A 27,486-nucleotide genomic window follows, 5' to 3' on the forward strand; every position below is an offset into this window, starting at 1 on the left:
TTATAATAAATCTTTAAAATTGTTATTTACTACAAGCCTTCATTAATCTGGATTTATTGCAAACTATCTAAAATAAATCAGGCTAATTGTGCAATGAATGATATATTTTCTAATTAGCCCAAAGGCATCTATCAGAAAATCCTGAAAAATTTTCAAATTAGCCTGACGCAGATGAATCAGCACGGTATCCGACTTTTATATGATGAAAATATAAATGTACATGTTAAATAACAATAAGAACAACAGGTGAGAAAAGACAAATATTTATTCAATGAGTGTGTAATTTTCAAAATGTACACATACTTGGATGTGAAACTACATGGCACAGTAGTACAACATTACGCACAATTCAATATCGTTAAAAATTTCACAGATGTATATGGATGGAAGTTCTTGAAGTTATAACAACTTTTAACAAGACTTAGTGGTTAAATTTAATTTTATTAATACAATAAATCAAATTTAACAAAAAAATATAATAAATAAATATTCTTTCATACTTTCTGGACAGTATATGTGATTTATTATGGGTTAAGAGGATTTAAATTTCTCGCATAGCTGCCAACATGCAAAGGAAAAAATATATTATGAAATATATAATTTTTTTTGATAATATGTTAAATATTTTAGACATTTGAAGGACTACAATAGTCAGCAAAATTTAAAAACTGTATTCCAGGAAAAGCTAAATTTAAAATTTCATGGAAATATTTTTAATTTATGGTTGCCGTTAAATGAAAATGAACAAAAAAAAAGTTTTTATTATTTTTTATATATATTTTTGAATGTATAGTTTTGAATAATAATAAATAGTACTCATTATAGACATAAGATGTTTTTAAAATTAATTTAAAATTAAAAAAAAAACTTGAAATTTAAGAACATTGAGAAAATAAATAAATAAATAAAAAAACTTCTATTATTTGCTATAAACGAGGCATGCTTTATTCTTTTTCCAATAAAATTCTTTAAATACTCGAGTAAGCAACAAACTAAAAAAAAAAAAAAAAAAAAATCTGCTTTGATACAGACTTTTTTCAGAGACTTTCCCTATTTCAGGAATTTTTCTGAAATATATAAAAACAAGAATTTTTGAAGAGTTGAAAGTGGCAAATCAGTTGTCTACAAGAAAATCTATTTGAGTTGGCAGCGTTGCAAGAAAAGTTTGCAAACGAGTCCATAATAACACCGAATGGACATCTTGAGTAATGAATTTTAATTAAGTGTAACTTATAGTTTCAACATATTTGTTCGCATTAAATGAAGAGTAGGTTGAACATTAAATAACATCAAAAGCAATAACACACGCAGAACAATTAATTTGATGAAAGTAAGCTTGCCATGAGATTAATACGAAATACGCTTTCAAACATAATATCCTTCAAGGAAAATTTGACTAGAATAGTTTCCATAATGGTGGGAAAGGTTCAATGTGTACTCTTCTACAACTAGCAATGAAAAGGGAGGAAAAAAAAACTATAATATACAATGAAATAATAAATCTAAAGCAGCACAAAACCATAAGCTCGTTCAGAGTGACACATAGACGTTTTAAAATGTTTGTGATTTTGGTCCTTCTAATTTTTCATTTTAATGGCAAATATTTGATAGAAAATATAAATATATATATATGAAGATGGCAAAATATTCACATAAGTAAATGCATGAAGAAGGTATGTATGGGTCAATTTTAAAATAAAGTGACTCGCCAAAAGTTTGAGTTATTAAGAAATTGAGGTATTATGAGCCAGTTCTGCGTTAAGGCACTGCGTGTGTCGTTATGGAACGGACTGTCAACTTACTCTGAGTGGAAAATACTAGTAATAAAACAAATTAATTTCCGGCTAGTTTTAGTTTGTGATACTTTCTGACTATCACGAATTTTTAATAGCTTCAACATAGTTTAACGAATATGAAATATGCTATAAGGATAGTAATAATTATAAAAAAAATGGTAGCCATTGCTAATTTACTTCTCCCCTTAAAATAAAAATAAAAAGTTTTCTTACCAGTTTTTTTAATTTTATTTCCGGATTACAGATCTGATAAACGTTTTTGATTAAAGGGAATGGTTTTTAAGAGAAAAAAGCATAGGCTTAAAAAAAAAAAAAAAAAAAAAAAAAAAAAAAAAAAAAACACCTTAGAATGAAATAATTATTTCAGTTTAAGCAAATAATAATAATGAAAAAAACAATTGAAGAATTTTTTTTAAAAAACTTATTATTTTAAACTTTTGAAAATTCATCAGCGGCAAATGGAGACCCCTCAGAAAAAAAATAACCTTGCGGTGGTAAGAACAACAACGCGCGTAAAGGTCTGGTTTCTTAGGACAAGCGCCTTATCTGGGCGTCAGCGTGACGTCAACGTCCCGCTGACGCCAACAAAATACTGGTTTGTTAGCTCAAGGCCTGGTTTCTTAGAACTAGCGCCTTATCTGGGCGTCAGCGGAAAGTTGACGTAGAGCTGACGCCATAAAAATACTTTTTTGTTAGCTCAGCGTGAGCAGTTGGCCCAACGCAGACATTTTCTCTCATTGCTCATGCGTTAATAACGTAAACAAATATTTATTTTGAATTTGTATTGATTTTGTTATTGTCGACCAGTGTTTTAGAGAACAAATAATGACTTTGTCCAAGAAAAAACACATTGCAGCTGAGCTAAATGAAGAGTGCTATGTTTAATAAAGAAGCTATGTTTAATGTCAAAATCAAAATCTTGGCTGATTTCAATGCGCTGTTGGATGTTGTCCGCCATTGCTTCTGTGATTAACGTCACGTTGTAATCCAACTGCAGTTGAGGTGGACGGCAATTGTAGTTCAAGATGAGCGTTCGATGACGTATACTATCAAACTCACAAATGGACCAATCAGAGGTTAACGCTGATTTCCAGCTGACGGCATCCTGTCCTAAGAAACCAAGCCTTAAGCAAACTCAAACTTAGCCGACCTCTAACTGATAAAGTGCTATATTAAAAATGGAAATTCCAATAAGCATACGTAAAAAATTTGTCACCATTATCAAGTTTTTTATTAGCCACGGGAAACCCTAATGAAACTACTCAAATAATCTTATAATTTTTTTGGAAACAAAATCGTAATATGTACTATCAACATTAATTTTAACATATTAAGCATGAAGGCCTTAAAATTCAATTACCTCAAAATTTCTTCACCTAACATACATTCTTCATCCACCTACTCTTTAAGTTGTCTTTAGTAAGCAAATAAATTTCAATCTGTATCTACTATTTAACAAAATGATTTCCATGCATAGTATGATGTGGATAGAAAAAATCCTAACTCAGTAATGTGATATCTTCTATCAATGTGAAGTGCATTCACATGTTAAAAATGAAATAAAATTTTTTTTTAATCTACCAATCTATAAATTAATAGTTTTTTAATACTAATTTAAAAATTTCCTCCTTCAAATTACATTACTTTCAATGACGAAGCGGGTTACCAATTTGCATTCGTGCATGAAAGTTTAAAGTTTGCTGTGTAAAGAACTCCCCTCGCCATTTGGCGGAGAATTGGTGGATGGCTATGAAGTTTAACTAATTCATGTAGGAGTGTTGCGTCAATAAAGACGCTTTGGCTGGAGTCGTCGAAAGTAAGAGAATTTTTTTCTACGGCCTATTGCGATTACCACCTCTTTGAAATGCGCTATTTCTTGTTTCCATAGCAACAGACTGACTTCGGGGAGAGAAGTTTTTTATACAAACAGACTAAACTATTTCTATAGATTTAGTGAAGTAATCACATTACTGCATAGTGTTATAATTAAAATATTAAAAAAAAAAAAGAGTCCCCTTGCCGTCAGGCTAACAGCGGGGGTCTTCGCGGTTTTCTTCTCCATGCAACGCAAATGCAGGTTAGTTCCATCAAAAAGTACTCCACGAAGGCAAAATTTCTCCCACTACTTGATCCAAGAGTTCCCTTGTCTTTTGGATTGGTTTCAAAAATACAAGGCCACAGAATTGAATATTGGTAGTTGTAAACTCAGGCTGTTCAACGATGGTTATAAAATATAATCTTAAGAAAGGTAACAAGTAAAATGCACGAATTTATAACTATTTCTAAAAGATAATCATTATTTAAATAGTAACATATAATTTTTCGCAATTTAATCTATTCTTTTAATATAAAAAGCTCAGACCATTTTACTAATTTTGGTAAATAATTCAGTTTAGATTGATTGAAGTTTCTTTTACATGCTTAACACAATATAAATATCTTTATATTATAACCATACAAAATTATAGAAAAGCTTAATATTATGCTCCGTAAATCTATGTACACAAAACAAATTTACAAAAATATGTACAAAATATAAAATAAGTTCTATTTCGTCCATTGGACGGCATTTATCATTGAATAATACTTTGCATTTAATATTACTTGGTAAGCATCAATAAAAACTTATTTCAACTATTGTATTTGCCTCATAAAGTCAAATATAAATATATATTATTTTGAAAGCATTAGAAAGATTACAACCTTCATTTTTTGTTCTACGAAAACTATGAAATATGGTTAGGTGCATGCAGCTAACATAACTGCTGAATGCCAGTCTAGAAAAATAGCACTAATTATTTTTTACTAATTAACTACTATTTTGCAGAAAATAATAGCCTGAACTTAAAAACAGTATAAATAGCTTTTAAATACTATTAAACTTTTTGAAATCACCAGTTTTGTCAGGTTTTCCCACCTGAATGAATATCATTAAAATTATCAAATCATTAAAGCTTTCATGTTTACAAAACCATGGATTTTTCTTTATATTGATTTTTCGTTACATTTCGCGCCATTTTCATAATTAGTATAGAGGGCGCTGTCAAAGAATTGACGAAATCTAACCCAACAATCATTTCTAATTGTTGCCAATTCAGAATTGCTATAAAAATAATAAATTTATCGTTACAAAGCGTTATCTCATACCGCGATTCAAAAATTAAATTCAAAGTTAATGTTTAAGATTTTAAAACCTATTTCTTAACTGGTTATTAAAAACTTCTCAGTTTATTTCTTAAAAATTAGTTTTATTATATTTTCTACCTAATTTTGAATCAATGTTTGTTAGGATGATGAAGAATAACATTTCGAACATTAAACTATTTACAACCTATCCACCATCAGGACATAAAAATTTGACAACACCACATTTGACTAAATAGAATTCAAATGAATATTTTTTCTATACAAGGATGATCTAATATTTTGTAACAAAATACAATCATCAACCTGAGAATAATAATGAAATAATTAACAATATGACTTTTTGGCAGTCTAAAAATTAATTCTAACATAAATACACAGGGGCTACCTATATCTGTAGCAATCACTGTGCTACCAATATTTACATTTCTAAATTATTTACTTTGTTTCTATAATCCATTCAAATACCATTACTAACAAAAATAAACAAATACACATATGACAACATGAGAAGTCATTTGAAACTAATAAAAGCTGAGTTTTAGCGGTTTGCTTCATTTTTTGATTTAGTAACAATTAATTAGTTGTTAAATATTACTGAGATTTACAGTTTACACATACTTACGTTCTGTACAGAGCAGTTACTACTACACAAAACAACATATGTTCTATACAGTTGCAAAGAACATGTGTGCGTTGGTGCTACATTTTACCAACAAATGCTGCGGTTTTATTTTCTTAGCACGTGAAGCATACAAAACAGTTTAAAACGTGCAGTTTTCGACCATGTTACTTTAGCTGTTGTTTACTTATGTAATTTAAAATTACTAAAATGTAATCCGTACTGCAAATTTAGATTATTATTATTAATTCTACTCAAAAGCTTTTAATTATTGCAATCCTTAACGAGAGTATTGTTGCACTTTTTCTTAAATTTGCCACCATCACTAACTAATCATAAGTTTAAGTTAGTACAAAGCTAAAACAACGCGAGTAAAACATAAAAGGTGTCACAATAAATATTGTGGTTTGTTAATAATGAAACTTCTTTTGTGTCATAACATAGACAACAAACATTTCATCGATGTTTCATAACTTCTTCTTCACTGTGGAACTTAAACTATAGTATGAATAAAGTAAAGCAACATTAATAAAGCACAACTAAACTGTACCTACAATTTCTGTACCTTTATTCACGTTGCTTGAATTTATTCATACGCTTGGACAAATAGTATGCCTAGTTATAGTGACATTTGTGCTTTTTCACAACGGTTACTTTATGCATAAATTTTACCCTTTGATAACCATTTGTTGACTTTCGTTAATAATTGTTGTTTTGAATGGACTAAAGAAACTTATTTCCATCACTAAAGAATGTCCCATGACATCTTTTGGTTACCTAACCAAATGGTTTTGGAGAAGAACAAGAATAATTCCAATAATAATATGAAGGACAACGGAAGTCAGTGAAAGAGCTGCACTGCTTGCAAGACCACGTGGGATAACTGCAAGGCTGCCGTTGACAACAGATTGAGGACCAGCATCAAGCATGGCATCTCTGGCAGCAGCACTGAAGCTACCATCACCGGTTGTTAGAAGGTCAAATACACAAGCATCCAAATAAAAATCGGTAATGTTCAGAGCTCGACAAGCTGCGATAGCTTCTTGCTTCGGTCCGCTTTTAGGATCTAATATATTTTCGAAGTCAATTATTTCTCGTCGAGGGCAACCCTTTACACAAAGTTCCAAAGTCTCACCCTGAGCACCCTGCACTGCAACTGTGCTTGGCATTTTAGCTGCGAATGTTAGGTAGTTCCCAACTTGACGTATGACTATTTTTGTGGCAATATATCGCAGATGTATTTCTATGTGCTTTCCAGGAACTTCTTCTCGAATGCGTACTCCAGGGCCGCTCCATTTGGAACCATCGGGGAATACCCCAGGAAGATAATCACTCTGAGCTTCATAGGTTTTTTCCTGAGCACATGGACTATGCTGACGGATGATCACAGTAACCTAAAACGATACAACTAAAATTAGCACTATTTTCTAAATTAATTACCTGTTTAAGAATTCTTTACAAAGTACTACACTCAATATAAATTTTTAAAACACTTGTCAAAATTGAAGTAGAAAAAGTAGACACATTAGAGAACGTAAATTACTATTTATCGAGGAAAAGGTACTATCTGGTATTGACTTTAACGAATTACTACTGAAGAAGTTTCGAAACAGCCAAAACCCTTTAGATTGTTGGATGAAGCGAAAAACAGTTTAAAAACGATTAATAGAAGTATAGTTACTACTTTCATTTAACAATAGTTTGCTTTAACTGAAGAGATGTTTGAGTACTTTTTCTCAGACTCTGCACTGCTGTAATTAAAATTAATTAAACTAGCTTTATTTTGTAACTAGTTTTGGCACACCATTCTATGCCACGAGCTAGTACCTAGTATTTTAGCCTAGCTGCATCTTAACTTAAAATAACATGCACGTGTTTAACTTTTTTTGTCTTATTTTGCTATAATGGGGACCATATAGTGATCAATCAATGACAGTCAAGTAGAGAAAGCTTTTTCAGTGATTTGGCAAATCACTATAGAATATATGGCAAATTACTATAGAATATAGACCCCCGCTTAAACATTAATTTGCGATCTCTAATGTGCATACGTTTTTTACATCATTTTAGACATGGATTCTGAAAATACATATTAAGCGCCATGATTACGGATAAATAAATGTGAAATAAATGTAAATGAAACTGTATCATAATTAATGAACATTAATGCAGTAAATGGGATTAAGTAATAAAATAATTGTAGTGAAAATAATTTGGAAATAATAAAAAGTATCGATAATTAATTCGCGTGTATGGAAAAAATGATTAGAAAGTAGCGAGGGCTGTGAGTTCACAATTAGAAACAATTAATGTATATATTTTTTTTCTTATTTTAACAAGTTTTAACAAGAAATATCAACTAATAAGGTTAATAATATAATCTTTGCTTCAATAAAGACTTGAGTGAAAATATTTATTTCCTTTAAAAAAAAAAAAAAACTTTTCAATTTTATGGAATATTTTCGGAAGAAACTTAACCATTTTTTGATTTAACCTAAAGAATAATTATTATAGTTGTTCTTAATTATTTCTAATATTAAAATTTAGAACACTAAGATTATGCAAAAAAAATCTTCAAAATATAATAAAACACAAAACATTTACTCTATAATTTTTTGTGGTTTTGCCATTGTTTCACAAAAATCATTCATATGAAATCAGCGAATTTATCAATCTCATATAAATAATTATAACCTTGGTGTCACTGACAATGACCTCTCTCATCCAAGACTAATTTTCATTCACGCATGCGCGATATAAAACATACTTTTTCCGCCCATCGATCGACTGATGCCATCTTGGAATGAAATCAATACGAAAATTGTAAACGCGCGAATGAACGAGAGGTTTGAAGATAGACCGAGGATAACCTATTTTTTTCCCGTAAGGTCAAAATATTTTTGATAGAAAGAATAAAATCTTCTGATTACATCAGACCAGAGTATTTATTATTATTCACAACAGATGTGCACCTGGCATTTACGAGATGAAACCAAACGATAAATCATTCATTTTGTCTAGAAGGAAGTAATAATAATTTTCATAAAAAACGAAAATAAAACTACTTTAAAGATTTCTTTTTATTGCATAATTTATATAATTAACGACAATTTAGTAAACAATAGATAAATATGACTCTTAGAGATAACAACAAAACGAAAAGTTTTCTGAATTGAGTTTAGCGGTAGCAAATAGAAATTTTAAAAATCTACTTATTTGGAATGTTATGTTCTTATCAATCATCCGATAATACCTTATAAATCAGGTTTTTAAATAAAAAGGTTCCAGTCGAAGTTGCTTTAATCTAAGTACTAGATCGATAAATGGGAATTACAATCTGTTTTCATTATAATTCTGCTATAACTTGTCATATGAAATTAGCGGACATAAAAAAACAACGAACTTCCCTTTATATCTTCCATTTTGTATTTGAATTAACCAAACTAACATCTCGGCTATTTTGTTGATGCAGTGAATTAAAATTATTGATAGTATAAATTGTAAATATGAATTAATTTTAATTCATATTTACCTTGAAATATCAATAGGGAAAAAAAATGTGTTTTCGTACTCATTTCGTCCAAAGAATTGCTTCCGGTGTTTTTGTTTTTATCATTTTCTAACAAAGCATTTATCAAGGAAAATACGGATCCCCCTTTCCCCGAATTTCTTAATAAGAGCCAGAAATATACGACATGTTTAAAAACTAACCGAAATAAATACCAACCTGATTTAAACGTAACTAATTTTTTGTTAAGATGCATTATATTTTATCACAATATAAAAAGGTTGTGCAATTCTGATATAACGAATAACATATTTCAACGTTTATTCGTTTATTTAAAGAATGCTTGTCTTTTACTGCAGTAAAAAGATAGGATTTTTTATTATATTCTGATGCTTATAGAACTTCATTAAAGATGTCTTCGTTTTGTTACTTAAATGTAAAGAATTTCTAATTCCACTTGAAATAAGTCGAATTCATATTCGACTTACTATAAGAGTTCAGCAATCAGAGTATTTGTAGTAACGTAACTAGAAGGGGGCAAGAGGGGACGTGGAGCTGCCTTAGAGGTACGCCAAATTCACGAAAAATAATTAAAATCTAATTCCAGAGTAAAATACGTTTCACTTCTAAATATCTTCAGTTTTATTTGCTAATTGTGGATCCCGTAACTTAACTAAAATTTTTAATCGATTCACCTAAAACTTGAAGATGATGTCTATCAATAAAAATTATCTAAATCCTTAAATGTAAAGTTTCTTAGGCCCACTTATGCTTTGTTTATGAAATTACCAGACGAGGGATAAATAAAAAAAGAATGTTAAGTAGCTCCTGTTTAGGCATAAAAGTCGAAAGGGGGAAAAAAATTAATCACTATTATTTAAGAGATATACAAGCGAAAATCCTGGTGTTTTGAATCATTTTCCTGACAGGATGATAGTGACCTCCTATTCTGGTGTTTTCTCTCCGACACTTCACTTTTAATGTATATAAATATGAATCAAATTTTGAGTTAGATTAAATGTAAACTCCTTTCAAACCATTAGACTAGTTCTATATTCCAATATTTAATAGGATTTTTTTGTTGAAAACTCTGTTAGTTTACAGGCCATAATATTAATTACAAAAAAAAAGTGTGCTCAGAATTGTCTCTTTCACATTGAGGTAACAAGTGAAATTATGGTAGACAAAGAGATAAATTTGTTCAATGAAGAAACTAAAGACATTTGAAAACAAATATTTTTTTTTCAATCTAACAATAGTCTAACAATAGAGGGCGCTTCTGGATGATGTCCAAAGAAGAAGACGATGTTCATGTCAATGAGTCACAATTCGCTACGCTGTCTGCTTCAGACAGAGGAGAAAAATAAAAATTACTACGACTTTCCCATCTTTATTGAGTTTGATTAAATCTTAACAACACTAGATCCGACAAACACTTTAATGTAAATAAGGTTAATACTTGCAAACAGGATTGTTTTTACAAAAAATCCTGTTTTTATAAAAATTGGGAAAACTTATCTCGTAATATCGGGAATTTCTGGAAGGTTCTGTTTTTATTAATTCATGAAAAATATACTCATTTTTTGAATCGATATACTGTACAAGGGGGGTTTCTTGTCTACCGAGGTTCTGTTTTTGCAAACATGAGGAGAAAATATTCCTTTCGTGGGAAAAAAGAAAAAAAAACATTTTTTGCCAAGAAGTTTTAGTTTTAAAACAAAGAACCCATATTCTGAAAAGAAAAGTTCTCGAAGTTCCGTATTTTGAAAAGATAAAAAAGTTTTGCGAAGGGTCTGTTATCGTGTCATATTATTTTGTTTGGGTCCGTTAATACGATAAAATATTTTGAGCAAGACCGGTTTTAAAGATAAACTTTTTTTTTAATGAAAGGTGCACTTAACTCATTAACTATTTTTCGAAAAGTCAAAAGTAACGGACCCAAATTTCAAATAATATAATCCTTTACATCTATTACTGGTCTGGGGGACAACTAATGAAATAATTATTAGTTCCCCTCAGACGAATGGACAGGTAGGCTGTTTTGGGTTTTTGATTTTCAGTTTCTTGTTTTGTCACAGATTAGCATAGTTCATCATAATCATAAATGCTACACATTGTTAAAGCAATTTTTCTTTTAAATTCACTAAGCTAATAAAAAAAACATGTAAACAGATCAGCGGAAATGCATAAGGACTAGTAGAATCTTTTATTTACTGATCCTTTGGGCTCAATGTTTTTAATTTGTAACCCTGCAAAAAATGCTTCATTGAAATTCTATTAAATATCTGTAAGTTTGCTTTCTCATAGAAGAATATTATGTTTTTTTCTTATTTCTCTGAAATGAAGCTGGTTATTTATACGAAACGTGGCTTATCCCGTTAGTAAATAAGCATCATAAGTTATATCATAATTTCAATAATAAGTAGAATTATAAGTAGTTATAAGTATAATAAGTAATATAAGTATAATAAGTAATATAAGTATAATAAGTAGTTAGTATCATAATTTTTCTTTATTAATTTTGATCAACATAAGTGAAATAAATTATATTTAGCTTTGTAATAATTTATGGTCATGAAATACCTACAGCATAAAACATTCGCGTCTTTTTCTGCGTTAAATGTAAAATATTTCAAACAAAATTTTTTTAAATTTGCACTTATATACCGTTATTCAGATCTAAGAGAAACCAATTATTCATCATCAAAATTTCTTTAATTTACAAAATCAATTGTTGATAATTTTTAAATAAGATTTAAAAAAAAATATTTTTTCTAACTACTATTTTTGGATTTTATATTTCAATACAAATAAAATTCCAATAACCTAACAGATTTTTTAGTAGCTATTAAGACTGTTTTTAATTTTAAAAAAAAATAACATAGTATATTTTTGCTTGTGTTGCTGTTGTTACTAATCCTTCATGACCTAGCAACAGCTATAGATCTGGTCCATGTATTTTTGCTTGTAAATAGAACGTTAGGAAAAAAATATACATAAAAGGGACACCTGCCTCTATTTGCGTCAAAAAGCTATTATAAAGTATGCAAATCAATTAGATTAAAACAAAAAAGTTTTCCCCCAAAAAATATCGTCTGAAATTTGTAACAGTCAAGGGTATTTGTGGTTCCTGTCCCAGCATGCATCAGTCTTCTGGTAAGAGGGAGAGAAAATGGGTGTTTGTTCTCAAAAACTGAGGGGATGATGATGAGATGAGAAGAAGGTCAACACATCAATGCTGTCAACTTCATTGGCATGAATAAATAAATAAAACTGAGGTCAAGGCATTAGCTGGGGGAGAGTGTAAAGTTCTCACAGAAGGAAAAAGTTATCATGCATAGGTTTTTTACAGTTAGAAGTAGAATTTTTTTCACAGTTAAGATGGATTTTTAAAAATAAATAATTAAAAAATATAATATCTCTATATAACGAGCAAAAAATATAATGGTCTAACACAGTTTTCCACTGCTTTTTTACTCGCCGATAAAATCACATGGTTAGGATCCAGTTTTCCCTTATTGTTTTTGTTGCCATCAGTATAAATTAATAAAAGTCATAAAGGCATTGTTTTCTTCGATAAATATTTTTCCTTCCCTAATTTAAAGGTATTTAATTGTACTGCTATTATTACGTGTTTTGATTTTGATTGTTTTCTAATTTAAGAGTTCAATATTTAGATATAGTATATTTTTTTTATTACTATTATTATAATAACATAATTCTACACTAGATTTGTGTCTGATCTAATTAATGAACAGCTTAACAATTATTATTTTTTGTGCAAATAACATAAATATAATATTATAAATTACAGTTAAAGAGATTCGTTAAATGATTTAGAGCTTAACGATCAACTTAATGCACAATGTGAAAATTTTATTTACTATATTTGTCAGTTTGGTAAGTGAAAATATTAAATTACTTTTGTGAACTCACCAAAATTATAATAACAATATACTTTTAATTTTAAATATTATTTTCAAAAATTCATGCAAAATAGAATTCTTCTGTTACTTAATTTCTAAAACCGATTAATACATAGATTAACAATTAGTTTTAATAAATAAGGAATTTCTGAAAAATATTTTGATATTTTAAATTATATTTTTAATAGATAGCATATATCAATTAGCTATATGATTGTTTTTCAGTTTTGCAATAGAAAGTTATTTTCTATTAGTTGTATACAAGGCACAACAGGCATCTTCGTTAAAAATGATTCAATCGAAAACAAATAACAAAGCACCTCAGTTAAGATGTAATTGCTCAGCTTTAATATGCGAAAAAATGTAAGTATTTAACGTACAAAAAGATAAATAAAACGTCAGTTAATTATTCTTATTTAGTAAAAAAATGCAGATCAAAATAAAAAAATTTTTTTTAATGAATCATTCTTTATTTAAGATTAGTCCATTTTAAATCACAATGGTATAAAAGTTAAAGTATCTTAACATTACAAAAGCAAACAAACAAAACACTACATTTTTATTCAATAATCATGATCCTAGCATGAAAAAAAGAAAGGGAGTTAAGAAGGGGAGGGAGATTACTTTTCACAATAACTATCATGCCAAAATAATAAAATCGCCCTCGGAGAAAAAAGCATCACACTTATAATTTTGGTAACATCTTATCATTTTCCGTAACGCATCCTTTCCCCCTCGTCTTCTAAAATGGTTGAGTCCCGTCGGCTTGTTTACCTCTCTCAGCCGTCAGCCCCAGGTGCCGTGACGTCACAAAATCTCTACAACCATACCCCTTCCCCTCACTCTTATGTTCACCATCCCGCGAAAAGTGCGAAGGGCACAAACAGCCGCCCACTGAAGACTTACGACCCCATAAGATCTCTTTTACCGAAAACTTTTGTTTCCAAATTCGGAGTGACATTAGAGTACAAACGCCCTACCTACTTGCCATTTTTATTTTTTTAAATAATTAAACTTTTATTTATTTGAAATGGTGGTAGTAAATTAAAAACTTTTTCAGCATTTGTTTACAGAATGGGTGCTAACAAATGCAGGGTTTTCTTCTTTCTTGTCTTTTAGGTGAAATTTCTTTTTGTGACAAAGCTTATATTTTAATGTATGGTTCTTCGATTTGTAAATTTGATTTTAAAATTATTTTCAACATCACTCTATGTAAATTATTTAACTGTTCATACATAGTTGCCACGAGACACTAAAAATTCACAATTTTATCAAATAAGATTAAAATTAGCTACTTCTTTTAGCTTATTTTTTTATATTGAAAATGTATGCATGGAACGTTTTTGTTCTAATGATGAATAATTTTAAATATAAGTATTTGTGGTAGTTACGTCTGAATAATAAAGAGATAATAAATAAACAAAAGTGAATTGAGTATCTACTACTTTTGAAATTTTTAGACGCCTGTGGCATCCCCAGATTCATGTGAAACGCCACTTTTTTTTCCAGCTCTCTCGTGACGTCTATACCTATAAGACATATAAGTATCTTTTTGCGAAAATTGTAGCAGTTTAAGGCCCTGCAAATTTCATCTCTAAATTTATGTAAAATAAATTTTGAAATAAGATTAATTTAAATTTAATTAAAATAGTGGTATACAATTACTTCAATATAACGCAGATTCTTATCAATAATTATGCAACGTTAAATTCTAATTAATTTTCTTTGTGGAAGTGAGCTAAAAAGTGCATAAATTACTTTAAAACAAAACTATTAATTTTATTTTAAAAAAGGGAGTTGTTATACATTTAATATTTTAAAATTTTTATTCATAAAAATTATACATACTAGCGATACATAGTATACACAGCAAGTTTAAAATTAAATATTCGTCTAAGAATTAACTGCAAGAAATATTTTTATTATTTTACGTCAAATTTAACTTAATGGCATGAAAAATAATTTTTAAATTTAAATGATGTATTAAATGATGTTTTTAAATGATGTTTTAAAAAAAGACCAACTTTATTTTCTATATAAGAACTTTCAAAATAAGATTTGAAGAAAGGAATTTTTTTTTTAAATAATACATATTCTAATATGCATATAGCTTATTTAAGGTGTAGATTTAAGTTTTAAAGAAGTTCCCTTTGGATGAGCTACAAGAACCTTTAATCTAATTAAAATGCAATAAATTTTAATTAATTTAATGTAATACCGTTCAAATATTTTTCAAACTTTAGAGTTAAAAGCCCAAATTAACTGTAGTCAGTGGTGAAAATACATAACATTTTCCCGAATTAAAATTTTCGAAAAAACGAAAAATCTATGCACTGCACTAACCCAAATTTGTTACCACTTTTTTTATATTTCATATTTCCTCTTGGCTACTTACCATTGCCAAACAATAGGGCCTTCAATTGCAAGTCAAGCTACTATTGCAAATGCAGCATAAGCATTCTATTATTCTACATATTTGCTAATATTAGCAACTACGTTACACAACTAAATGAGTTTAGATCAATATTAGAGATTACTATAAACATATTATCGCTTAGTTGTTAAAAACCCCAACCCTCTAGGGGTTTTTTCCCAGACTTTTTGTTGTTGTTTTTTTTTCTTCAGGGTTTTATTGGGCTTTTTTTAAGTTAAGTGTGTATTTTCATCATTTATTCTATTCTTTAAGGTTTCAGAGTAAGTTTTGCTGTATTAATAAGTAACATTAGTTAAATAAATAATTAACCATTAATAACCGTAATTCTTAATATAATTTATTATGAATATCATTTGCAATTGCGATTCTAAAAATATTATATTGTATCTTTTAACAACAGCTTTAATTGTAATACATTTTTGTGAGAATACCTTAGCATATTGTTTGCAATATCCAATTATGCATGATTTTAAGAAGGCTAATTAAAATTTTAAGGCTTAGTAAAATATAAAAGTAACGAGAATTGAAACGTATTAATGCAATGAGTTGGTATTTTGTTCTATTAAAAACTTAATATTCAATGCTGATTCGTTTACAATAAATAGCAAATACGAAAAAAACCTACTTGGAGTTTTTTCAGATGGAATTTTTTTTTTAGTCATAACCACCCTGTATTATTGTGTACACAAACGATTTAATTAGTTCTAAACTCAACGTTAATGTTTAAAGAAAGCTTTGCGTTGATGGATTGTTTCCAATGGCGCATTGCATAATAAAACAATTTTGATTTCTTTTATAAATTCAGTTCTTCAAAAATTCTTATAATGGGAGAAAAATGTAGATTATCCACTAATAAAAGAAAAAAGTGAGAAGATTTCCCCACCACTTCTTTTTTTTCTTCTCTTTTTTTTTTGCCTCGGTATGCGGGTTGAGAGTAGAAGGGGAACCATATCAACAAGAAAAGCAGGGACTCGGAAATAAGAAGGGAAAGAAATAGAGGGAGGAGGAAACTAACGAGCTTCAAGGTCTTTTGCAAGGGGAGCGCCGACCCCAAGGCTCTTTTTCATTTTTTCACTACAGGGGACCAGAGCATTTAATAAAAATGTTATATTTATAGGTCCAAATCCGTCAACCCACAGGTGCGAAATAATAAATGAATTTAGAAGGAAAAAAAAAAGAGAGATAAACCTGTTTAAAGAAAAAAAAAAAATTATTTTTCTGAAAGAAATTTTGTTATCCAGCCGATATACACTGATCGTTGTGTAGTGTAGAAGATTTAAAATTCTGCACTGAAATTGCTCAGAATCTTTGACTAAATTACTGACCAGCGCTCTTTTCACAAAAAAAGAAAAAAAAAAAAAAAAAAAAAAAAAAAAAAAAAACATTTCTTTTTTTTGTGGGGAGGGGGGAGCCAAAAGTTTTATTGTTATTTATTATAAACTCATGTCACAAAACAAAATAATATACTACCACTTTATTTTAAAAAAATTGCATTCATTAGAAATTGCCGTTCGGAATAGCGCTATAAAACATGCTGTATAAAAGTTAGCTTTAAAAGCTTGCCGAATTCAAAAGAAAAAATAAATTATTAAAATTGACTAACACTTTTCTTTTAGATTTTTCATTAATCAAAAGTTAATAAATGATTGTAAAGAAAAAAGTTACAATTCAAAGAATGTGTAAGGTCACTTAATGACTGAAATATGCTATTTTGATTTAAAAGCACAGAATCAAAACATACCATTCCTTTCAATCAATAGCTGTCCCGGTGGACGACTGATAATCATTTTATGATGATCCGATTCAAATTTTAGTGGTCATGGACCAACGAACACCGTTATGTTCGTGTCATATTAATTAGTTGCGTAATCTTATTAAATTAATGTACTAGTTAACTCATCATTAAATACAATTAATTTCAGTTAATTAACTGAATCTTTGATTTAAATAATTTTTGCAAATAACTACATTGGTAACCCCGTAAATTAAATAAATAAATGCATTATACCATGAACACCCTTTGCTATAATTGGACCTCCAATAAGGACAGTTATAACAAATTAAGTACGTAATCCTAGGCAGTTTAAAGGAGAATAAAACTAAACAAAAGTGGAAAAAAATGAGTTAATTTTGTTCATGGAGAATAAAAGCGAACAAAATAAATGTCCCCATTTTCACGAAATTTATAATTTTTTAAACTCAAATATATTCGATATATATATTTACCGTGAATGACAGAAATCCGACTTTCATTTGGTGAATGTCAACATTAAATAGTCGCTTTGGTGAGTGTCCGATATATATTTGTTATATCCGATTTGATATTAATTTGTTCGTTGATATTATTGCATTTATTTGATATTTTAATATCTGCTGAGGTTAGATTAGAAAAAAAAAACATCAGTATTTGGAGTACCAGTTAAATGCATACTGGACAGTGGCATTTGATCTTTAAAAAAAAAAAAAAAAAAAAAAAAAAAACATTGATGTAGGGCATACAGGACAGTCGCACTGAACCTTAAAAAAAAATGTATACCGGACATTGACACTTAACTAGACCTAGTATATATTTTGGATGTTTACCAATGTGATTGTCATCATTCATCGGATGTCAAAAACCACCAATTTCGGTCATTCACAGTTACATTTACAAGCATAGTATTTCGGGAATTTAATATGAAACGAATCGCATAACAAGAAGTTTAATGGCTGGTAAATTTAAATATTGGCCACTATGGATTTTACCATCACGAAATTCATTAGAGGACAGAGAAATTTTTAGGCTTAATTTAATTTCGAAAATAAAAAAAATAGAATCCTCACCTTTGTGATGGCAGTCGCTGAGGAACCTTTCCCAACTGGTTCATTGGTGACTTGCACAGCAAGATGAGGATTGTCCAGTAGAGGCCAGGCACCTGACACGCTGCACGTTTGCAACTCGTCATAAAATGTTCTCAAATGAGGATCTCCAAAGAGAGCACAATGGCTGTAAGACACTGGTGCAACACTGGCTGGTCTGTACGAGTTACATTCCTGGTGCTGCCTAGGAGGTTTTTGGAATCTGTGGCCCCCAGATGGCCTATTAGGACCACGTGAAGGTTGTGGACCCTTCAGCAAAACACTTTCACAGTTGTACGTTTTTGCCCAGTTAGAGATCAAGGTCTGAAAGGAGTGGTATCCGAGGTTACCTCTACATGAACGACCAGTTGCTTCCATACAATCGTTGTAACTTTTCAGTAGGCTGCAGTAACGGTACGTTGCTGATTCAACTACATTGTCCTCGTCCAGAGCTCGACTGTACTGTTTGGAGCAAAGGTGAACCTTGCAATCGGAACTTGCAGCTGTAATTATAATAATTTTAAATTAATCTACGGTAACTAACACCGCAGTCTACATAAGAAATCAATGTTAATAAGAAATTTCAGAAGAAGCTGAACCCATTGCAAAAATTATGGCTTTGAAGCTATTTTTTTAATTCCTGAAGCTTATGATAATTATGATGATTATGAAAAAAATTGCTGGCCAAATTTTTCTAACATTTTAAAATTAAATACCGACAGGACATTTTAAATAAAAGCAAATCTGAATGTCACGTATGAAAAATTAATAAAATTTTATTATTAATAACAATACTAATAAATTGTATATAAAGATGTATTTATCCCTGAAATAACTCAACACCAAATCAGAATATTTACTTCCCTCTGACTCCGGCTAGTTCCGGTTAGTATCTCATGAAAATTGATTAAATAAATGAATGAATGAATTGATTAAATAATTATGAATGCTCGTGAACTTATCAATAAGTTGTAGTTATTGCAAATTAAATAAAAAATATAATATCACTAATTTACTAGGATAGGCTGAAAGTTTTAAGGATCACATGAAAACTTTTACTGTTTTCGTTGGAGATTTTCCTATAATAATTGAAGTGGCGGTAAATTTTATGCTTTAAATTTTATTTTGATTGAATAAATTTTATTTGTAATGATTTTGATCTCCACTGTATTATATAAACAATGTTTTTAACATATATGTAATACCTGATGGTCATACTATGAAATTTTTAAATGCGAGCAAAATTAAACAAGTTAAGCGTAATTTTAATTGTTACTTTGCTATCAGGGGCCTCCCTGGCCGAGCGGTATAGCCCACCAAACGCTGTGCGAAGCGTGGAGGTAGCGTTTTCGAATCCCGTTGCTACTCTGGAGGCATCTACTAGTTGTCATTCTCTGTACAGTAATATCTGTCCTTCTACTTGACAATAGTTCATAAACCTTAACAATGCACAAGATTACCAATGCACCAATTATAATTATTATTAACAATGCACCAATGCACAAGAAGTGAAGAGCAAGAATTTTCGGTTAGAAATCAATTACTAATGGCTCTAAAGATCTGATTTTTACTCTTCAAAAAATAATTAAGTTTTTACTCACGATTATTAATATCAACTTGTATATGCTTACAATTTTTTTTAAAATTTTTAATGATGTGTTCACTAATTGTATTACAACAAAACTACAAAGAGTAATTGTGATTTTTTAATTACAGCCTCTATTTTGACTCACGCAATGAACCAAGTTAAACATGGTTGCAATAATCCATTACATATTCAGATTTCAGATAAAACGCTATTCCCATAATTGTTTCATATAACTCGATTAATTAAAAGTTAATAAAGCGGATACTGTTTAACACTTCGGCACTTTATGTATGATTAAAATCACACATTATTAAAGGGTGTTTATATTTATATATCGTTCCCTTTCTGGAACAATAACAAATGTTTGCCTAATCAAATGCAAGCATATTTCATAAGTCGATGGTGTTAATTCAATTGTTTTTTCTTTTTTCTACGACACTTCATCCCATAGTTACAATATCAAGTGTTTTTCTTCCCAGAATTTTCATTTCTTTGTTTTTGTTAAGTACTGTTAATCAATATTTCTAGTCTTGTGAGATAAAACATTCCAGAGACATTGTCTTCTAGAGGAGATGTGAAAAATAATCGCATATGCACACTTTGATATCTGCTCTTATCAAGTATATGGTGTCAATCACATTTTGGTGAATTGCTTGCACTTCGTTTTCTCTTTTTATTTCATTCTAAATTTAATTTAACTAATAATTTACTTACAAACTCTTTCACCTAGGAAAATAATAAATTTGGAGGCGGAAAAAATAAAATGAGTACTATACGAGTAAAGTCTGAAAATATAAGAAAGATAATTGGTTTGCAAAAGCATGAATAAAAGTAAAAATATTAAAAACTAACGGGCTGGCAAAAGCATAAATAAAATAAACACATAAAAAGATAAATTGAAATAATAAAAGCAGACGATAAAATTAGAACACCAGAAAGTTGTTGATTTTTTTAGAATTAGTTTTGTGTGGAATTTGAGTTTTCATATATCCCGTTACGGGCACTTTATCTAGTTGTTTCATAATATTTTATCTATCCCACTACGGGTGAGTTTCCTTATATCCCGTTACGGGTTTTTCTTGCTGTTTTATGATCTTTTCAATATCCCGTTACGGGTACTTCATATTTGTTACTGTTTGTGTTGTTTGTTAATAAAAGTTTTTTATAAAAAAACTTAACAGTTCTTTAATATAGCTTGATACGCTACAGTACTTTGAAATACAAGGATCTTCATTTAAATAAAAAAAAAATGAAGCAATAAGAAACTGCATTAATTTCAATAAATAACAGTACAAAACTATAGTAAAAGTCTTAGCTCTTTAATGGTCCATTTAACCTAGGTCCTAACCTTAAATTTAGTTTAACTAATAGTTTACTTACAAACTCTTTCACCTAGTTAAATAATAAATTTGGAGGTGGAAAAAATAAAATGAGTACTTTTAAATACAAGGGTCTTCATTTAAATAAAAAAAATCAAGCAATAAAAAACTGCATTAATTTCAATAAATAACAGTACAAAACTATTGTAAAAGTCTTAGCTCTTTAATGGTCCATTTAACCTAGGCAAATGATGAACTTTAAGATAATACGCCCACATACTTTTTTAAAAGAGTTTGAAGGTGCATCTAGCAGTCACCTTGTCTTAAACTTTTTGCGTGAAAAGCTAAGATTCGATATTTTTTTTTAAATCATGAGTTTAAGAAGTTGAAAAAAAATTATTTTATTCCAAACGAGTTCATTAAGTTTAGCTACGTGATCCACGATCCCAAGATACGAATTCACTATGAAGATAATGTGTGTGGGATTTTATTTATGTGTTTACAGACTTGATTTACGGACGCGTATGATTTAGAGTATCCGGTGTAACGTATTGTAAAAATCATCGTGAAGAGAGGTTGGAAGGTTGGTTACATAAATTAAATTTCCGTTTAGCATGATTTTCAATTTTAAAAATTATTATTTTTAATAAAATTAATTTGAAATTTTCAAAGTTAAATTTTTTTTTATTTTATTTTTATTTGAAGATAACTTAAATTTTGTTTTCATTGCTTCCCATTTTCAGTCGACTTGAAAAAAAAACCCTTTTTTTTCTTTTTTTTTTTAGTTTTGTGTCTACAACTTTGGTCCGCGAGTAATCAAAATTTTCATGTATAATAAATATCGCTTGCACAACTTAGGGCATTGACATCGGAGACAGAGCAACAGTTCAAATTTGAGCTTTCTAGCTAGACAAAAAGTGATTGAAATTTCGATTATATAATGCGATAAGAATTCTACTTGTAGCGGTCAGAAAAAAAATTCTTGAACTGTGACTCAGCATTTAGCTCTAACGAATTTAAGCACTCCAGCTAGTCAGAGAACAATTAAGATTTTGGCAAGCGATAAATTCTGTCCGTAGCAATCAGGGAACAATTTAAATCTCTGTTGCTACTATCGGGCACACAGCTCGAGAAATAAGATTTGGGCCCTCAAATTAGTTGGAAAGTAGTCTGTAACGATAAATTCAGTTGCTATAAACTAAACTCATTAGCGCGACAGCCCATGAAGGGCCAAAGCCTACTGTGCCCACCCTAGTTTTCTCGACTTTGGGATCTAAGATGCAGACGCAGATGTTCCGATTGGGTGGTAAGCCGCACGCAGTGCCCCCTTAGTGTTTAGTACCTAAACATGTTTGGTACTCATTTTATCGATCCACTGAAGGGGTGAAAGGTTGTGTCAACCTTGCCCGATCCAAGGATAAAACCCCAAACTAATTGCTCAGTTGCTATAAAATGACGATAAATTTTGCTTATAGAGACCAGGAAACAATTGGAATTTGAAATTGTCACCAGGCACAGAACCAAACCAGATATTCGAGTGATATTGGTAAAAAAGTCGAAATTTCAATCGCAAGATTCCATAGATTTGAACACGAAAGCGAGTTAATAAACACAATTTACTTTTAATTCAAGTTTGCTATTGATAAACCTGAACACAAACAAAACACAAGACTATTAAAAGAAGCACTATTCTGCAATGTTTAACTACTAAATACTATTTCTCTAGCCAAGTTGAAGTGCTTGTACAAATTAATTGCATAACGCATAAGGAAAGAAATGATAACGGTAGATTAGAACTTATGGAAACGTTCTATCAGAAAATATTTTCACGCGACGAATACACGCCATGAAGTCTAATAACATGGACTAATAAATTAATCTAAGATATTGCTTTTTCCTATTGAGCCTATAAATTTCCCAATTAAGAAAATATGCAAGGAATGCATATCCCAAGACAGATATAATCAAATTCAGTATTATGAAAGGCTACAATAAAACTTAAAGCCAATGAGTTGGCGTAGAATAAATATAAAGAGATGACACATACATTTAAGGGCGCCAATAATTGGAACAAATGACAGCTTGTAGTAATAAAATTTGAAAAGAAAACCCGGTCATTCTTAAAATAGAAACAAATAATTAATTTATGAACAGCAAGAACAAAATGTAACCAGAGTAGAGAAACAATAATTTTAGTCTTACGTCATTTAAAGAGTAATATGATAAATATGCTTTTTTTTAATAATAAATTTCACTTGAATTTTTTAATATTTTAAGGGGTTTTACGCACTTGCATCAGCTAGATTAAAAAAATGAATTTTTTTTAAAAATTTTCATAGAACAATACAGTTTTTCCGAGTTAGCACTTCGTTATTCTTTTTAACAATTACATCAGGTATATATTAAGTTTATTTTATTTATTATTTTTCTTTCCTGTACATCTGAAATTACCGTGTATCCTATGGCATATTAGTAGGCTCATACAAGCCCCAATGCTCTTAAAATATACTCATACGGTCATGATTTCGTTGTGCTAATGCTTTTACAATTTAACCCTTACAATTTAAGACTTCGACGATATAGTAGTTATAATATCGCGATGTATCACCAGCGCATATTGTTATTTCACGTTATATATCCAATTTTATATTACTACTTCATATTGGTCGATATTTTTGTTACCTGAATCAATTTCAAGACTCACGAGAACATAATATTTCAATATTATCACCATTGATTTTATTTGCGATATAATCGTATTCCATATCTATCGTTAGTAGTAATGATCGCGATATTATATGATTCAATAGATGTGGTTATCGATAGTACTTTCAACATTTAAATACCCAATATTTAAAGTAAGATTTTGCGATTTGCAAACATAATCTATAACTTTAAATATTGACTAGTTTCGAAATCCCTGAGTACAGAATCAGTATCAAACAGAGGGTTGGTTACAAGAAAATCTTTACTTATTTACATAAATTATTCCAAGAATCAAATAATTTTAATTATTATTATTATATTAATTCTATGCGTAACAAATCTTTCAATGATTTTTAAATTGTCCAACAATGTAAACTCATTTTACAATTTAAATGTCAGTGTCAAAAAATTAATTCATTAAATAGTTCAACGGTAACATGCTAAAACGAGGAAAACTTCACCAATTTGAATAAATTGTTTCACACACACATTGAATCCCTTTATAAACAATTTACATATTTTAATTATCATATTAATTCTGTGTTACAGAGGCAGCTGCCGATGGTTTTTTAAATCATCCAACAATATCAAATTTTTAAAATTCATTTTACAAATTGAACTGTCCAACACGTTAAAACAAGAAAATCTTCTTCCAATTTGAACTAATTTTTTCACGCAAATATTATTAAATACTAGAATATTATTAAAACAAAGTATTTATTTATTCTAATTGTTATTATATTAATTCTATGTATAACAGAGTCTGTTGTGAATGGTTTTTAAATTGTCCCTCATTGGCGTCATTTACGAATGTTGAACATAGGAGAAAAGAAAATATGAATGGGGTACAAAAGAGACTTCCTTTTTAGATGGATTATGAGTACCGGAAATAGTTCATTTAAAAGATAAAATTATGAGCTATGTTCTTAACTTAGTGACAATTCATTCCAAAGATGTCGGAAGTATACTTCCATTCAGAATCTCGTCGACAAATCATCGCTAAACGACGGTGTTGGCGCGTCCTTTATTTTTATCTGAATGATGTGTATGCACGCGCTTGGCGACCCCTATATACTGGATCATTCATAAAATAAGTGATATCGTCTTCTCAATTATTCAAAGTAACACCAGAGACAAAAAGGAATAAAAAATAATTTGGTTCATCTTCACTTTATGTAAAATCAATGAAGGAAAATCGAATCGAAACACAATACGGTGTTACTTAATTGTTTCACACTTACAAAATTATGGAAATAGTCAATACTAAATCTTAAGAAAACATTCTTTCGTTTAACTTCAAATGTTTTTGAAGATTTTACATCGCCAAGTTGTTGGCGCAGTTTGAAAGATCATGCTTGAAGCTTTTAGATATGGCGCCTTTATTACCCATGCCAAATTTACATCGACCAACGACCAAAATAAGTATAAAGTAAAAAAACAAAAAAAAAAAATTGATATTAAAGCTACCACTAGTATTTCTAAGGAATAATTCACTTTCACATTGTTACGACTTAGTAAATAAGAAATGAAATACTTAACCCATACCTGCCAACTTTTAATTCATTCCATTATCATTTTTCCCAGTGGTATTAAAATGAATTTAAAACTTCAATTTTCAGCAAACAAATACGTTGCATTTGAAAAAACATAAGTTGACAACCAGATAGTAACGCATATTAATATATGTGCTAAATTTTTGTAAGAATAGTGGTGATCAAAATCATTTAAAAATTAAGCTTATAAAAGAAAAAAATAGTATGTATTTACTACCACTTTAAATATGAAAATAAAATCTTCCGGAAAATCCGGAATTATTGGCAGGGATGACTTAACCCCTTGGGGACGGGGGATTCAGAAAAGCATTCGTACAAAATCATAATCAAGTTGTAATTAAATGAAAAACGGTAACTTAAATGAAATCGTTGCTAATTTGACAGACTTACTTTTGCTTTTACTTTAATTATTGTTTGTTTAATCATATATATAATCAATGTTAAGTCAAAGTATAACTAAATACTAGTTTTATTTTGAACTAAGTAATGGTGAATTAAATAAATCAAACAATTGTAACTCCGCCCACAAATAAACTGCTAAAGAAATACTTTGATTACCAGTTTTATCTTTTTACCCTGATTGATACGATTTTATGCTGGCACGTATTTGTGAAAGGGTTAAGTTAAATTTAACAAGTTAATGAAAAAATTGAATTTTAGTCTTATTGTTATAAATATTTTACGATATCTTATGAGACAATTGCAATATCGTCTACATAAACGCTAAACATGCTAAAATATCTACCAAAGCACTACCAAACTATCTTCCATTGATTTTCAAACTTTCAATTTAGTGTTAAAAAATTTGAGAACCTTTCGATTTTACAAAATTATCAATTTCGAATAATGAAACTTGTTTAGTTATGTGAACGTTCATCGATATCAAATAATTAAACTTTTTTTTTTCTTCCTTACTTAGTTTTGATTTGTACAAAGAGCGATATTTACTCTAGAAAGTTCTTAATCAATTTTTTATTTCTCTTGAACATTCAACCAATGACATAAATATATTATACTAAAGCACTTGTGATGCAAAATTTCGAAAATGTAATGTTTAAAAAATAAGTGTTTGTAAAGGTTCATACATTCAATAATTATATATTACAAATTAAACTAATACAAATTAATTTCGTCAAAGTTATAAATTTTTACGAAATTTAGGATTAAAAAAGTATAAAACTAAAAAAAAAATCTATAATTCAAAGTAAAAAGTTACTTTGAATCATGGAATCTATAATCAAAACATTATTTTCTCATCATAGCTAAAATGCAGTGTTAATTGTATTTCACAAGAAGTAAATGAAAGACCCAAAGGCAGAAAGATAAGGGAGAAACTCCCCTGAAATAGATTAGTAGAGATCTTCCCCCGTCTAATTTTTTTCTTTTTTCCTCCCTTCTTTTTTTCTGAATATTTTAAGGGGGTATTCACAAATTGCGTTTTAATAAAATAAAAAATGTGCAAAACTTTTTTTACTTGAAACTCATTTTTTCTTTCGTTTTTTTTTTCTCTTTTAAAATAAAATAATCAAGCAGTTAAGAAGTTGATAAGCTCCAAGACTGCGAAAGCTGACAAAATTTGGAAAAACCAACAATTAATGACGATAAACAAACTAAAAAAAATTTAATGACGATAAATAGGAAAAAGAAACTAAGTAATCTTGCAGTAGAATAACTAAAAGGTAACATAAACATAGTAACGCTATTGAAAAAAAAGAACATTCTAATACACATTTACTTAACAGAGTGGCCACTTTTCAAAAACAGTTAAAAACTGATTGAAAAAAATCGACGAAAACAAATATTTTAGCTAATTACCATCGACCAAAAATATTTGCAAATTAAATGTCTGTGTCACAACTGATTAACTTAGATACTAAAATTGATGTGAAGTTAAACCACTTAACTATGGAACCTTGTTTAATGACGATAAAGATAAATCTGAACTTTCGGGAAAAAAAAAACTGGTAGTAAAACTATTCCATATCTATCTTCTTTTTTTTTTTGGCTGGGGAGGGGATAAAAAAAAAAACCTTGCTACCAAAACTTATTGAT

At 29.3% G+C, this 27,486-nt stretch overlaps 1 protein-coding gene across 2 annotated transcripts in view; it reads right to left on the bottom strand.

Moving 5' to 3' along the window:
- Positions 1-247: 247 nt before the first annotated feature.
- LOC107436728 (repulsive guidance molecule A) overlaps positions 248-27,486 on the bottom strand; it is a 58,468-nt gene continuing 31,229 nt past the window's right edge. For both annotated transcript variants that reach the window (XM_043043335.2, XM_071186672.1), the window contains exons 3-4: positions 18,254-18,771; positions 248-6,956 (exon numbers count right to left, since the gene is read on the bottom strand). In XM_043043335.2, coding sequence (XP_042899269.1) covers positions 6,336-6,956; positions 18,254-18,771 — 1,139 coding nt within the window. In that variant the 3' untranslated portion in view covers positions 248-6,335. The remainder of the gene's footprint in view (positions 6,957-18,253; positions 18,772-27,486) is intronic.

The sequence above is a fragment of the Parasteatoda tepidariorum genome, chromosome 10 (genome assembly GCF_043381705.1).
Source record: "Parasteatoda tepidariorum isolate YZ-2023 chromosome 10, CAS_Ptep_4.0, whole genome shotgun sequence".
Taxonomy (NCBI): domain Eukaryota; kingdom Metazoa; phylum Arthropoda; class Arachnida; order Araneae; family Theridiidae; genus Parasteatoda; species Parasteatoda tepidariorum.